This window comes from Rhinatrema bivittatum, chromosome 14 (assembly GCF_901001135.1).
Source record: "Rhinatrema bivittatum chromosome 14, aRhiBiv1.1, whole genome shotgun sequence".
Classification (NCBI taxonomy): domain Eukaryota; kingdom Metazoa; phylum Chordata; class Amphibia; order Gymnophiona; family Rhinatrematidae; genus Rhinatrema; species Rhinatrema bivittatum.
The window spans coordinates 35,083,537-35,100,001 of record NC_042628.1 but is presented as its reverse complement, the minus strand read 5'-3'; the positions used below and the strand labels follow the sequence as shown (position 1 = coordinate 35,100,001).

Here is a 16,465-nt window from a genome sequence, read left to right as displayed (position 1 = left end):
CCAGGGTTGATTGGGTTGAAAGAAACAAAGAGTTGTGATGTAAGAGAGTCAGTTTTCATTCTTTGTTTGTAATATGCCAAAGCGCGTTTTCAGTCCAAGGTGTGCAATAAGCGCTCTCTATCATTAGAATGAGGCTTTGGGAAGAAAATTGGTAGTTCTATGGATTGGTTGAGGCAGAAAGGCTAGGTTAGTTCTGAGCACTACCTTGTCGTGGTAAAACTGTAGGTATGGCTCGTAGTTCAGTAACTCGTCGTGCAGATGTTACTGCTACAAGAAATACCACCTTCCATGTTAGGTATTTCAGATGCGCTGAATCCAAGGGTTCGAATGGTGGAAGTATGAGTTGTTCCAGTAATACATTTAGGTTCCATGGAACTGGAGGTTTAGCATCTGGTGGTCGAAGATGAGTTAGACCTTTGATAAAATGAGATAGTAAAGGATGGACAGCAATCGGGTGATTATTAACTTGTCTATGGTAGACCAAAATGGCGCTGAGATGTACTCTAATGGATGATGTCGCTAGGCCAGATACATAAAGGGAATGAAGATAGTCTATGAGTAACTCCGGTGAGCAGTCCACCGGTGGAATACAGTTAGCTGTACACCATGATGAATAACGTTTCCATTTGAAACTAATTGCACCTAGTTGATGGCTTCCTGGATTCCATAAGGATCAGTTGGGCTGTTGATGAGATACCTTGCTCAGTCAAGAGGACCCGCTCAATCTCCATGCAGTCAGGTAGAGGGAAGAATGTAGCAGGTGGAGTAACATTCTGTGTTCTTGAATTAGAAGATCTGAACGATCCAGGAGTCGTATTGGAGGCTTTATCGATAGGCGCAAGAGATAGCTGAACCATGAATCGGTTATTTACTCTTTCGGATAGTAGAAAGACTAGGGGGCACTCCATGAAGTTAGCATGGGGCACATTTAAAACTAATCAGAGAAAGTTCTTTTTTACTCAATGCACAATTAAACTCTGGAATTTGTTGCCAGAGGATGTGGTTAGTGCAGTTAATATAGCTGTGTTTAAAAAAGGATTGGATAAGTTCTTGGAGGAGAAGTCCATTACCTGCTATTAAGTTCACTTAGAGAATACTCTGCCATTAGCAATGGTAACTTGGAATAGTCTTACTTTTTGGGTACTTGCCAGGTTCTTATGGCCTGGATTGGCCACTGTTGGAAACAGGATGCTGGGCTTGATGGACCCTTGGTCTGACCCAGTATGGCATTTTCTTATGTTCTTATGGCTGCTTGGCCACGCTGTGGCAATTCAAATTAGTTGGCTCCTGTCCTCTAAGCATTTCTGAATTGTCCTTGAGATGAGGGGAATTGGTATAAATGCATATAGGAGACTTGATGTCCACGGAATGAGGAAAGCGTCCTGAGCGAATCAGACAACTGGGTCGGATCGAGCAGAAGTGAGGAAGTTGAGTGTTGTCCTCTGTGGCAAAGAGATCTATGGACAGCATGCCCCTCTGCACGAAGATCTCCTGAGCTATCTGGAGATTGAGTGACCATTCGTGTGGGTGGAAGATTCGACTTAATCTGTCCGCTCTAGGGTTTGCCACTCCCGGAAGGTACGTGGCCTGTAAGTGTATAGAGTGACGATGAGCATGATGGAAGATTTGGAGGGCTTCCTTGCAGAGGGACCAGGAACCGGACCCTCCTTGTTTGTTTATATAGAACATTGTTACTTGGTTGTAGGTATAGATCATCACTCTTCGACCCAGTAGATAGCCTTGGAAGGTTTGAAGGGCATTGCATATCGCTCTCAGTTCTAATAAATTTATCTGTAACGTTTGTTCCGGCACTGACCATAGGCCTTGGGTTTCGAGCAGGTCTAGATGTGCTCCCCAATCCTTATGAGACACATCTAAGGTCAGGACTGTGTTGTGTGGCAGGGGGATGAATAACGCTCCCTTGTCCAGCGTGGGTTTGAGGAGCCACCATTTGATATCCTCTAGATCCTCTAGATCTAATATTTGTCAATTCAGCCGTACGTGCCACCAACCAACCATCCTCCACCCCATACCATAGTCTGACCACTTTCTGATAGAAGGTCTCTTCTCTATCAACACCACTCCCCCTAACAACAATAATAACAGTAAGACCATAACTTACAATAAACCCTGCCCCAGTGCGGACCTAGCGAATGCTCTAACCACCGCACTATCCAATCTAAACTGCTCTGACCCAGACTCAGCCCTAGCATCCTGGAATAACATCACATGAGACATCGCCAATAAACTCTGTCCAGTCTCCAAAAAAGTTATAAGAAACTCCCCAAAACCCACCAACCCATGGTACACCTCAGAACTGAGAACCCTAAAATCTACTCTTAGGCAAAAGGAAAGACAATGGCGTAAAGACCAAACCCCGCAGAACTCCGCAGCATACAAATCAGTTCTCCACAGCTACAGACTCTCCACCCAAAAACACAAACGAGATTATTACGCTAAAAAACTCCATGACTACAGATTCAACCCCAAAACACTCTTTTCCTACGTCTCTGGCCTCACGACTCCTATCCCTCCCACTACACCTGAATTCGATGACTCCGCCAAATGCGAGGAACTAGCCAAGTTCTTCTTCAACAAAATTGCAACGCTCCTAAAGAGATTCCCCCCTTCTTCGAACAGTCTCACACCTACCCTGACCATTCCCTCTTCCCCCTCCCAACCCCCTTCCCCCTCCCAACCCTTAGTGCCTACTCTTAACTTCACCTCCACCATAGAAACTCAACCCTCAATGCCCACCCTTGACTTCACCTCCACCATAGAAATCCAAACCATTTTCAAAAAACTCAAACCCTCTTACCACCCTGAAGACCTTATACCCTCCAAAGCACTTCTAACCATACCCAATACAATAGCTAAAGCCGTAGCAGATATTATCAACTGCTCGATTGCACACGGATCTGTTCCAGATGCACTCAAACACGCAGTGGTCAAACACCTCCTTAAGAAACCTTCGCTCGACCCCAAAGACCCTGCTAACTTCCGCCCAATATCCAACCTCCCCTTCATTGCCAAGCTTTTGGAAAGAGTGGTTAACTTCCAACTCATGAACTATCTAGAAGACCACCAGATCCTCCACCCAGCACAATTTGGTTTTAGGAAACACTTCAACACTGAACCCCTTCTGCTCTCCCTTTCCGACCACCTCCTCAGAGGCATGGGTCAAGGCCATAGCTACCTCATTGCCCTCCTCGACATTTCATCAGCCTTCGACACTATCAGCCACCACCATCTAATAACTCGCCTGGAACTCATTGGCATCTCAGACCTAGCCCTTTCCTGGTTTAAATCCTTCCTCTCAAACAGAAAGTTCTCAGTCAAAATCGGGAACTCCACATCCACACCACAACCCCTCCAACAGGGAGTCCCCCAAGGCTCATCTCTCTCATCCACCCTTTTCAATATTTACATCACCCCCCTCTGCCAACTCCTCTCTGATCTCCATCTCAAGTTCTACCTCTACGCTGATGATGTTCAGATCATCATCCCCATCCAGAACTCCATCTCTGACGCACTAGAACATTGGGAGAAATGCCTTACCGCCATTAACTCCCTGCTCACCAACCTACACCTCGCCCTCAACACGAACAAAACTGAACTTCTACTCATCTCACCTCACGCTGCCCCTGCACCTCCGCCATCTGGTACCTCCAAACTCCACCTCCTCTCAACACAACCAGCCGTGAGAGACCTTGGAGTTCTCCTTGACCACCAACTAAGCATGAAGAACTACATAAACTCCATTCTCAAAGCCTGTTTTTTCAAACTCAATGTACTTAAAAAACTCAGACCCCTTCTTCACACCCAAGACTTTCGTACAGTCATACAGGCCACCATATCATCCAAATTAGACTACTGTAATGCTCTTCTTCTAGGACTCCCTTACTCTTCCATCAAACCTCTACAAATGTTACAACATGCCACAGCGAGACTCATTGCAAACTCTCGTAAATACGACCACATCACCCCTATACTCAGAGACCTACACTGGCTCCCCATAGCCTCTCGTATTATCTACAAAACACACACCATAATGCATAAAGCAATATTCACCCACAACTCCAACTGGCTAGACCTACCCTTCACAACCACCCAGTCCAATCGACCAACTAGAACGACCAATAAAGGCACCCTAGTTGTGCCCTCCCTTAAAGCAGCCCATCTCACCTCTACACGTGCCCGTGCTCTTTCCATAGCAGGTCCCACTCACTGGAACACACTGCCGCCTGACCTACGCCTTGAACCATGTATGAACAACTTCAAAAAGAAATTGAAAACATGGTTGTTCAAACATGCCTACCCAGAATAAAAACTCACACCTCCTCCAATAAAAAAAAAAAAAAAAAATAGACCACATTTGCGTCTGTTCCATCTTCCTCATACTGAGGAACCATATGTTGTTATCCTCTCTCCTCGTTCACACCGAGGAACCATGTTAATGTTAATGTTACTGTTATTTCTCGTCTATCCTATTTAATTATTTACCCTCCTCCCAGTTTCTAATTCCCTGTTAAAATGTAACTTCCATACTTTACCAGTTTTGATGTAAACCGGCATGATGTCCACAACTAATGCCGGTATATAAAAATGTTTAAATAAAATAAATAAATATCCTGTTTCATCTGAGACGTTAGCAATAGATGTTTGTGCAATGGTTGCGAATGTTGTCTCCATTGACGTTTTAGTCCCCACTGTAATCGCTTCATGTGAAGTCTTGTGTTGGGAACAGTAAAAATTGCTGCCGCCATATGGCCCAAGACTTGTAAGACTTCCCGAGCCGTAGGATGGCGCGTTGCATACAGGGAATGCAGAAGTCGACACATCTCCTATTTTCTGTCGTCTGGAAGATACGCTCTGATGTGTATAGTGTCCAGACGGGCTCCGATAAACTGTAGAATTTGCGTAGGCTGTAGCATTGATTTTTGAAAATTGATCACTAGTCCCAATTTCTGGAGAGAAGTGATTACTGTTTGAAGATGCTCCAGTAGAAGGTTTGGAGTTGAGGCCACTATTAACCAATCATCCAGATATGGAAAGATTGTCAGCCCCTGTAGTCGAAGGTAGGCCACCACCACCACCATGCATTTGGTGAATACTCTGGGTGCCGACGAAAGACCAAAGGGAAGAACCTTTTACTGGTATTGCTGGTGGTTGTATTGAAAGCAAAGGTATTGCCATGAGGATGGGTGGATTGGTATGTGGGTGTAAGCATCCTTTAAATCTATGGAGCACATCCAATCGTTTGTTTGTAAAAGGGGAAGAATTGATTTCAAAGATTCCATCTTGAACTTTTCCTTGTCTGGCAATTTGTTCAGTTCGCGAAGATCCAGAATTGGATGAAGGCCCCCAGATTTCTTGGTATGAGGAAGTATGGGGAGTAGAAACCCTTGAAATGGGCTGCCGGAGGAATTTGTCTGATTGCCTGTTGGTTCCAAAGTATGGCTATCTCTTGGGCGATCTGTGGGTGAGATAGTTTTGGTGTTTGGATGGAGAGATAAGGAAGAATTGGCTTGGTTATGAAATGAAGTTGATAACCGTTTTGTATAATGTTGAGTACCCTCTGGTCTGATGTTATGGACTCCCAGGCGAAGAAATGAGCCATGATTCTGCCCGGAGGGGGGGGGGGGGGGGGGGGGAAGGCTGTAGGGGATGGTGGTGGCCGTGAGCTTAAAAAGACTGATGCGTTTTTAATGAAGTTGTTGGTGACTGAGTTTGCTGTCATTGAGATCTCGATTTACCCCTCCTTTGTTGTTGTTGAGGTTGATGGGGCTGTGGCCTTTGATAAGTGGAATAGGATGTTGTTCTGTACGGTTGGTATGAACAGTCTGGTCTGCGTGAAAATTGTTGGTGGCGAGAATTGATAGGGTACTGTCTAGAAGATGAGAAGTTTGTTGGAGTCGTTAATGACTGTACCGCTAAGGCTTGATCTTTAAGTTTGCCCACTACTTCCTGAAAGCGATCTCCAAAGAGACTGTCTCCCATTCAGGGCAAATTGGCCAACTTGTCGTGCAACTCTTCTCTTATGGCGCTGGCACGTAGCCATGCCAACCTGCGCGCTGTGATCGCTGTGGCTGGGGGTCTAGCTGAGGTCTCAAATGTTTCGTATACAGCACGTAAGAGATGAGAGCACTCTTCCATATCCTGGTGTTATTGTTTGTAAGGTTTTGGGTGGACCCTTGGACACTGTGGCTGCTGACCACGCCCATGGGGGGAAGTCCCTTGAGGGGCCAGTGGTCAGGCTTAGCTTAGGACACAAACACAGATAGATCCTTTATTAACAGTACTGAGGAGCCACCAGAGGTGGCAGTAGTGAGCAATGATGAAGCCCAGCTGGGCTTGTAGTCCCTCAGGGCACTGGAACAATGATCCTTCAATGGCTGTGCTGTAGTGAAGAGAAACTGAGATAGTGAGTACAATGAAGTATGTGCAGGGTTCTGGAATAGAGCCTCGTAGGATGAGTACTCACACAGCGGTTTCTCTCGGTAGGGAACACAGGAGCTGGAGTAGAGGTAGGCCCTCGAGGAGCGTGTACCTGGTTCCAGGGAACAGCTCTGAGAGAGGTAGATGGTAACTCACTGATGGTGTAGGCAGCGGTATCTTCCAGGCAGAAGTGGAGTTCAGGCAGCGAGTCCGGGAACATGGGCCCTCAAGAAGCAAGTACCGGTTCCAGACAGTGACCTGAAGAGAAGAGAGAGGCCCCCGAGGAGCGGGTACCCCAAATAGAGTAAGTCCAATAGTGGAGAGGCAGAGTAGCTAGGTACAGAGTCCCCATTGACCATTGACCTTGCTAACTCGATTAGCTAGCAGTAGAGTAGGCTATTTGTATCTGGGATGCGTGACATCATCACAGGGGGATGCCCCTGAGGTTCGCGCCAAAGAAGGTATTTGAAGCAGGGAGGCGCGGCGCGCGTGCCCTAAGACTGCTGGACAGCATGGCGGGAGGCAGCGCCCAAGCCAGACCAGGGACGCCGGAGAGGACGGCAGGCAGACGCCGCGGCAGCCAGATGTCAACCACGGGAGGAATCGCCAAAGAGGTAAGGAGGGCGGAGTGGAGACGTCGGGCAGCGACAGTCGTAACACCTGGATTGGGGATGGGATATTTTCCCCGTGGAAGTAAGCATGCCCTTGCTTGCCTGAATACATTCGTATATGTACTGAATCATATAGAATTGGTGATGTTGAATGCGGGCAGTCAACATTGCATTTTGATAGACGCGTCTGCCAAATTCATCCAAAGACTTGTTATCATGTCCAGGGGGAGTAGAGGCATGCGTTTTCGATCTTTTCGATCTCTGCAGCGCAGACTCGACCACAATGGATGCATGTGGTAATTGAGGAATGGAATATTGTGAATTGTTCCGCATTCTAAATTGTGTGGGTTTCTCAGGATTTCTGTAGAACACTATGCAAAACATTCTGCGGGGGTAGAGATGTAGGAACTCCTGGGGTATGAAAAATTTTTAGAAGACCAAATGTCTCAGCTCTAGGGTCCGGAAGTTTTTAGATCTCCAGATGTAGTATAGAAGCCATTTTTTCAAAATATTTTGGATAAGAGAGATCTTACAGAGGGGAATAGGGTTCAGGCGGTTTCTCCGGTGGGTCCGAAGGATAGCCTGTCGAGGAGGTCGGAGGAGTTGGAGGGGACATAGAGTCTCCATGTGTCGTATAAGTATGAACTGGCGAATCGGTGACTGGAGGTGCTGAGGGAGACAATGGTTCCACAGATGACCGTCTTTCCTTAGGGCTGGGCGGAGACTCCACAGGTAAGGCAAAGGAAGAGTTAAGGGACTCAAAAAAAACCCTGAGAGTGATTGGGACAAAGCAAAAAATGCCTCTCGAGCTTGTGGCGGCATTTGTGATTTCCCCTGTTGTGGCAAAGGTGGAGACGTGTGCCGAGGGGTAGGTTGCAGTGTTATGTCTCGTGCCCTCTTTTCAGGACTAGAGGTACAGGGATCGTCACGCTTCGGCCGTGAACCAGAACGTTCTGTCCACTCCGATGTGCTGCAAGACTGCGATGAGGAAGAAGAAGATGGGATGCGTACTATTTCTTGTTCCGATTGATATACTGACTTTGACATCGATGTTCATTGAGAAGAATTGGTTGTCAAAGGGCTTAAATCAGAAAGTCTAGCCTTCGAAAGTTTAGGATGAAACTTGCGTCCATACCTATGGGCATGTTTGTGGTGATGTCTCGCAGATGATAAATGACTGCGACGCTGATTACCGTCACGTCTCGGACATTTAGAAGCCTCATGAGTTCTCCCCCTTGTTGGGGATATGGACTTTTGGCCAAGATTAGGTACAGAGTCAAGTGAGGCGGAACGTCTTGAAGGCGACTGCCTTCTTTTAAATTGTGATGTTGCTATTGCTCTTGGAGTCGAACTCAGAGTCGCCTGCGCCGTTCTCGGCGCCGACGTCATCATTGGTGTCGACAGCGTCTCCTTTGTAGTCGACTGCGGCGCGTGAGCGTTCTTCAGTGCCATATGTGCCGTCTTCGGCGCCTTCTGCGTTGTGTGCATCCTCTTCGGCGCCCGGTGCACCGTCTTTGGCTCCGGGTGTGCCCTCTCCCGTACCGGGTGCACCCTCTCCAGCGCCGGGTGTGCCATCCTCGACTCCGAATGCGTCTCCAGCGCCAGGTGCACCTTTTTCGGCTCCAGATGCGCCGTATGTGGCGCCGGGTGCACCCCCTTTGGTGCCGGACATCCTGTTTTTGGCGTTGGATGCTCTTTTCCTGGCGCTGTATGGGTAGTTGGCGGTGCCGATTTAGACGGTACGTGTGCCGTTGTTGGCGCCGGAGGAGGTCCGGGGTCATCCCGGTGCAGTGTCCCAGCTCCCTGGATTTCAGCACATACGTCCGAAACTTGATGTACCCTACCTCTCGTTTTGGAGGGTCCCACGACGAGGCTCTTCTTTTTGTCGGGCCCAGTTTTTTACACGGGCTAGGGGATGAGTGTGCCTCCAAAGGCGTATGGAGTTCCCTCATTTTATAGGTCCGATACTGTTGGGTTCGCAGTGACATTTTCGCACAAAATTCACAGTCTACCTGACTGTGAGCTGGTCCCAGGCAGCGGTAACAGCGATCCTGTCCGTCAGTTACAGACATAATCTTACCGCAGGGACACGGCTTGAAACCGGAAGGTTTTTTAGACATTTTTCTTAAACATATTTCGAGGAGAAACAAGCTCCGCGTGCGAAAGAACAGACTGAGGAGAATCCGTTACTTTCCGGTGCGGGAACATACGCGCAGCCGCAGAGATTCAAAGCTTTAATCTCTGCTTGTTAAAGCTCCGCCTCCCGGGTCCTGATAGACAGTTCCCATGACAGCATGGCTAATTCAGCCCTGCTATCAATGGGAAAGAGGAAGATCCAGACCAAGGCCCCCCCTTGAAAGCCCCCTGGCTCTCATCAGCTCAACAGAGGGAGTGAATGAAAGCTGGCTCCTCTGGAACCCCAGGTACCTTATCTTTCTGTCTTGCTTCTCCTTGCTTCTGGTATGGGCTTTTGCTTAATTGAGGGAGGGAGAATTCAGTCTTTCACGTCAGGAGCCCAAGCAGTGCCCTATGCAGCCTAACAGGCTTGAGTCCACTACATAGGATGCTTACCTACCATCGAAGGAGACAGAGAATATTGGCACCACGGATATATATAGGGAGTGACATCAGTAAGCCTCTTGTTCTCTGTTTCCATCTGCTGGTTGGTGTGCATAACCCATTGGTCTGGACTGGTCTGACTGTATGAAGAGGAAGTGGTAAATCTGTGCACAAAACTAACCCATTTGGAAACAATACCCTCAGAGACACATTATATGTTTTTTAGGACTAAAAGTCTGGCCTAGCTCTGAGTCAGATATGTTGTCTCATTACCCCATATTTTTCTATAGTAGTGTATAATAAGAATAGACTGGGTAAGAATAAGTAACTGTGGTCTTCTTCACATCCAGCTCTTCCATGCCATTATCTCTTACAGTTTTAGGTGCAACAAACTAGGACTAAACTTGTATTCCATCTTTTGCACAGCCTCCTGTTAGGTGTGATTTTGTAGTCCTGCATTTAGAGAACAGCTAGAAAAAGCTCAGCCACCAGCTCCCCCAGGTGCCTAACAGTTGAATTCTAGTACCTGCCACCAGGAGAGAAGCAGAGATTACTGGGGGTCGGAAAAAAGGGCAACAGTGGTGGCTGAGTCCATAAAAAAGAGCAGTGGCTAATAGAGCAGGGAGGAGAGTAGAGGTCTGGGAGGAACAGGGGCAGCCACTGGAGCCGGAAAAAGCAGCAATAACTTCCAGAAAGATGGGCAGCCAAGGCCAAGAGGAGTAGCAGTGGTTGCCAGGGCCAGAAAGAGAAGCAGCAGCAGCAGGGCCAGGCCAGGAGTAGCTGTTGGGGTGCATGAGAAAGTTGAGAGAGGATGGAGTAAAGGGGAAAAAGTTGGGAGGAGAAGGAGAGAGTAAAAATAGCCAAAAGAAAAATAAGCAAAACAAATTAGATAAAAAAACAAACAAAAGCTTTAAAATAGGTATAAAAAATTCTCCCCAGCTACTAAGAATTTTGGCTAATATTTATGTTTTCTACAACTGTTTCGACCCCTGATTTAGAGTCAAGATTCCTTACCGATAAAGGGTTTGTAAGCGATGTCATCCAGAGTGTTGCTTCCATCAATGCTGTAATCAAAGCTTGTAGTGAAGTTGTATTCCACTGTTTTATTAGGGGTAGCCATATATTTTGGGGAGTCCCCAAGAAGAACATTATTGTACTCAGCCCGTGCATAGGTCATTATGGACTCTCCCCTAACACTTTTCTGTAGAATAGAAACAAAACAAGTCTCTGTAATTTCTGCTACTAGGCAGTACCGCACAAGCTACTATTTATAGAGATGTGAATCGTGTCCTCGATCGTCTTAACGATCGATTTCGGCTGGGAGGGGGAGGGAATCGTATTGTTGCCGTTTGGGTGTGTAAACTATCGTGAAAAATCGTTAAAATCGTGAGCCGGCACACTAAACCCCCCTAAAACCCACCCCCGACCCTTTAAATTAAATCCCCCACCCTCCCGAACCCCCCCCCCAATGCTTTAAATTACCTGGGGATCCGGCGGTGGTCCAGAACGGCGGCGGTCCGGAACGGCCCCCTCAATAGAATCGTGTTGTCTTCAGCCGGCGCCATTTTTCAAAATGGCCGCCGCAAAATGGCGGCGGCCATAGACAAAAACGATTCGACGGAGGTCGTTCCGGACCCCCGCTGGACTTTTGGCAAGTCTTGTGGGGGTCAGGAGGCCCCCCCCAAGCTGGCCAAAAGTTTCCTGGGAGTCCAGCGGGGTTCTGGGAGCGATTTCTTGCCGCGAATCGTTTTCGTACGGAAAATGGCGCCGGCAGGAGATAGACTACAGGAGGTCGTTCAGCACGGGTTCCGGACCGCCGCTGAACGACCTCCTGCACTCGATCTCCTGCCGGCGCCATTTTCCGTACGAAAACGATTTGCGGCAAGAAATCGCTCCCGGAACCCCGCTGGACTCCCAGGAAACTTTTGGCCAGCTTGGGGGGGCCTCCTGACCCCCACAAGACTTGCCAAAAGTCCAGCGGGGGTCCGGAACGACCTCCTCTGTCGAATCGTTTTGTCTATGGCCGCCGCCATTTTGCGGCGGCCCTTTTGAAAAATGGCGCCGGCTGAAGACAACACGATTCTATTGAGGGGGCCGTTCCGGACCGCCGCCGTTCTGGACCACCGCTGGATCCCCAGGTAATTTAAAGCATTGGGGGGGGGTTCGGGAGGGTGGGGGATTTAATTTAAAGGGTCGGGGGTGGGTTTTAGGGGGTTTTAGTGTGCCGGTTTTCCTGCCCTCCCCCTTCCCCCGATTTACGATTTTTTAACGATAAATCGGGGGAATTGGTATTGTATCGTGGCCCTAACGATTTTTTGACGATTTAAAATATATCGGACGATATTTTAAATCGTCAAAAAACGATTCACATCCCTAACTATTTATACTATCCACCAAAAGACTAAAGTTTTCTATCAACTCTTCAAAGAACTTAGAAATGTAGTTGCTTTCCAATAATAGCTGTGCTCCTAACCTCCCTTTTATGACATCTTCTACATTCCTATCAATTTCTGACTGCATGCCTTGCTCCCTTCACAGGCCTCTTAGGCAAATGGAAGCCCACAAACCTGCCAACTGACTCAAAGCTACCAAGGTCAGTCTGAGGTTGTCTAGATTTTTTATTCCTAAGTGTACAAATACCATGCTTAAAGATGAACGTTAATCAGGAGAGATTCAAGCTATCGCTGATCATTCAGAGATTTGTAAGCAAACTCAAGTTCATAAAAAAGTGATACTGAGAGCAAGATGGCAACGTGATATAGAAAGTATGGCACAGAAAATGCTACATGAAATATAGTTTGCACTTGACATTGATCTAGATATGTAATACACTTAGATCACTCAAGATGGCGTCTGTTGGTTCCCAGGCTGTTTTGCCAGCTGCCCAAAACTCTGCAGAATTGGACAGCTAAGCCCCAGAAAACGGCAATTGGCTCTACGGAGGCAGAAGGCCAGGAAGCCCCAGAAAATACAGCCACACAGCTCCAAGGCTGCAAGGCAACTGGTGGCCAGCAGTGACAGAGGTGATAGGGACAGGCAGAGGAACAATGTTGGAGTCTGGCTGGGGCAATAGTGGGGGTTAGGAGGGTAAACATTTTCTGATGAATTTCATCGGGTGACACTTAATTATAGAAGATTATCTTCTCCTACTCCCTAATCATTATAGTTAAGATAGTTAAAGGAAGACTTTACCAGGTCGTATCCTTTCAGCACGGTAACGCTCACTTTCACAGGAGCAATGGGTTTACTCTCACTGTGCGTTGCCTCCATGTTTATAATTCTATCAAGAGAAGAAGCAACCAGTGTTTACATTGAGGCTTCTTTCAACAAGCGAAAGCCTGTTGGTTTGCAATCCTCTCCAAAGCCTGGAACACAATTTTGTCAAAGATTCAAATGACAAAGCAAAAAGCATCCATTCCCTTCACTAACATTTTCTGTGAATCACTACTAATGAAATAACGACTAAGATCAACTTGTTAATCAATGTAGCAAATTGCCAACATAACAGGAGGCAGAGTACAGCCAATAATACACTGTTAAACCTCCATAGTTCTCATATTTAATCATAGGTCCCCTGATTTTAAGGTGTGATAAGTACTCAAAAATTCTCAGTTGTGTGTGTATGTGTCCCAAAAGTCCATATGAATAAACTGATATCATAAAAAACATAGAAATGACGGCAGAAGAAGACCAAACGGCCCATCCAGTCTGCCCAGCAAGCTTTCACACTTGTTTTTTTCTCATACTTAACTGTTACTCTTTGACCCTTAGTAACCTTATGGTTCCAATTCCCTTCCACCCCCGCCATTAATGTAGAGAGCAGTGCTGGAGCTGCATCTAAGTGAAGTATCTAGCTTGATTGGTTAGGGGTAGTAACTGCCTCCATAAGCTTGCTACTCCCATGCTTATTTGTTTACCCAGCCTGTGCAATTCAGTCATTGTTGGTTATTGTCTGGATATAAATCCTCTTTTCTTCATTCCCCCTGCCGTTTAAGCAGAGAGCTATGCTGGATAAGCATATGCATTGAAGTTAAGTATCACCATCACCTTATGTACATAGTTTACTGTATATATATTTAGTTATCTCTATTTAGCTATTCATGCTCAATTGCTGTAACTTCCGCCAAGTTCCTCTGCCCCCCCCATAACATCTGTTATCTTGTTTCAATGTAAAACGCCCATGGAGGCATCAGTTTGATTTCATTGTAAACCGGTGTGATTTGTATATTATACAGGAACATCGGTATATTAAAAACTAAAAATAAATAAATAAATAAATATCAGGCTTAATTGATTCGGGGTAGTAACCGCCGTAACAAGCAAGCTACACCCATGCTTATTTGTTTACCCAGACTATGTAATTCAGTCCTTGTTGGTTGTCTGAATATAAATCATCTTTTCATTCATTCCCCCCTGCTGTTGAAGCAGAGAGCTACGTTGGATATGCATTGAAAGTGAAGTATCAAGCTTATTTGGTTTGGGGTAGTAACTGCCGTAACAAGCAAGCGACTCCCCGTTTTTTTGTGATGCAAATCCATTTTTTTCCACATTTCCTCTTGCCATTGAAGCACAGAGCAATGTTGGAGTTGTATTAACCGTGTGCATGTTTACTGAATAAGGGTATTATCTCCAGGTAGTAGCCTTCATTTCCCGCAGCCACCCTCTCTTCATTCACATCCTCTAGACTTTATGGATCCACAGTATTTATCCCACGCCCCTTTGAAGTCCTTCACAGTTTTGGTCTTCACCACTTCCTCTGGAAGGGCGTTCAAACACATCAAAGATTCTAATGATCCAGCTCTTGTTTGCTTTTAATCGTAGGACAAATGCTGATTCAAAGTGAAATTTGGAATGCACACTATAACTGGGGAGGCAGCAGGGAATTTAACAAGCCAGCTGTTGTTGCGGCCTGGGAGCCGCGGTTCGAGAGTGGACCCTTGAGCCGAACCACCCTGGGTAGAGTAGCTCGGGAGGCAGAGCCACAAGCCCAGGTCTTCGCCCGGGAACCAGGAACCCCCCCAGGAGGAGCCCGTAGGGTCCTGGAGCCTTGGGACTTAGGAGACACACAGGGTCTTCACCCAGGAACTGGGAGCCCCCCAGGAGGAGCCCGTAGGGTCCCAGAACCTTGGGACTTGGGAGTGCAGCTAAGCTCTTCACCCGGGAACCAGGACCCCCCCAGGAGGAGCCCGTAGGGTCCCAGTCCCTTGGGACTTCTGCACAGTGATAGTCTCTCTAGGAAGGCCGGGCAAGGGTGAGCACAGAGTCCAGTAGCAAGAGCCAATAGGCCAGGGAGCACAGAGCAAGCGGAAGCAGGATCAGAGTCAGTAATGTCTTGACTGGAACTTGCAGGAAGCAAGATGGGATCCCGCGGCGAGTAGGCCAGAGCCAGGCAGGAAGTAGAAGGTCTCGGGACCCAAGGCAGTCTGGTAGCAGCTCCAGCCCAGGCCTGCAGGAGGCACTGTCCGGAGGACAGGAGTGTAGCAGCTGCGGCAGAGAAGCCGTGGGCTGAGGCAGGCGGCCGGCAGCGGTCGAGTCAGGAACGAGCAGAGGTCGGTGGCTGGCGGCGGGCAGAAGCAGAGTCAGGAACGAGCAGAGGTCGGTAGCTGAAGCAGAACAACGGAAGTGCAACTAAGAACTACACACTGTAGCGACCCTCGTTGCAAGGCAATGAGAGGACTGAAGGACGCCGGTTATATCGGGCTTGGGGCGTGGCATGGTCAGCTCAGGCGGGGTCGGGCTTCCGGTGAGCGTACGTCCATAATGCGCGTCCCCGCATGCGCGCGGGGCGGCAGCGAGACGGCCCAGTAATGGCGGACGGCCTGAATGCTCAGCAGAGCCGCGGAGGCAGCGTTCCTGACCTCGGAGGTGAGCCCTGAACACGGCTAGCAAGGGGGAAGCGGTAGAGACCGCAACAGCTGTGTAGCTACATTGTCATCACATTTAAGAAAAATGAAATGACATCTGTAAGAGTAATATGGTGGCAGATAGACTAATTGGTCCATCCTGTCTGCCCAGTTGTCCTCGTATCTAATTTGCTATGCCTTTGGGTAGATGAGCATACAGATTCCCAATATTTAAACCAATACCAGCTACCTCTCCCACCTAATGTCTTTTTCCTCTCAATCCTGTTCCTACCACTATCCTCTATATCTGTCCAAGTCATGTTCTTTGTTTTTAAGTTTATTAATCATGGACAATTCGAGCAAGTTATATCAGCCTTCTTGGAAGCTTAATGCAGCCATACCACTGATGTGTTATATCCATGGTTGCTCTGTGCTAGTTAACCCAGAGCCTAATGCTGATGCTAGGCTTCCAGCCTATCTAATTAATGTTTTTAGATGTTCTTTACAGTAAGCGGAGAATGCTGTATATCAATGCCAATTTCTGTCTGTCTTTTTTTCAATTTATGTGCATAACTTTCTGCTGCAATGCAAATTACTCATGTAAGTTCTGTGGTCTTGAAAAATTAGGTTCATAAGTAAACTATATTGAATGCAGCAAGTTGGCATCCATTCCTGCATCCGAGTCCACATAAACATGCATTTCTTCCTTTGCCGCAGCACTTAGACATGTAAATTGACTAACAATGGAAAGTTACATATGTGAGTTGATAAAACACAGATGGAAATCAGCAGGACCATACAGACACATAAACCACTTCTCACACAGATACACAAACATGCTCCCTTTCTGATACATACTCACATTCAAAGTCACCCAGTTTTTCTAATATACAAACACACTCACACAAAGAAGAGCATCTCTGTCACCAAGGCAGACACATGCAAATAAATTCAAACCCTTTCAAACACAATAGCCTCAATTCACACACACACACACACACACACACACATAGA

The 16,465-nt window shown here is 47.2% G+C and overlaps 1 protein-coding gene across 5 annotated transcripts in view; it reads right to left on the bottom strand.

Moving 5' to 3' along the window:
• The window catches only part of CFAP70 (cilia and flagella associated protein 70), a 351,702-nt gene that overhangs the window by 263,538 nt on the left and 71,699 nt on the right, over nucleotides 1-16,465 (bottom strand). For all 5 annotated transcript variants that reach the window (XM_029576140.1, XM_029576137.1, XM_029576141.1 and 2 more), the window contains exons 2-3: nucleotides 12,801-12,888; nucleotides 10,623-10,809 (exon numbers count right to left, since the gene is read on the bottom strand). In XM_029576140.1, the coding sequence (XP_029432000.1) occupies nucleotides 10,623-10,809; nucleotides 12,801-12,888 (275 nt within the window). The remainder of the gene's footprint in view (nucleotides 1-10,622; nucleotides 10,810-12,800; nucleotides 12,889-16,465) is intronic.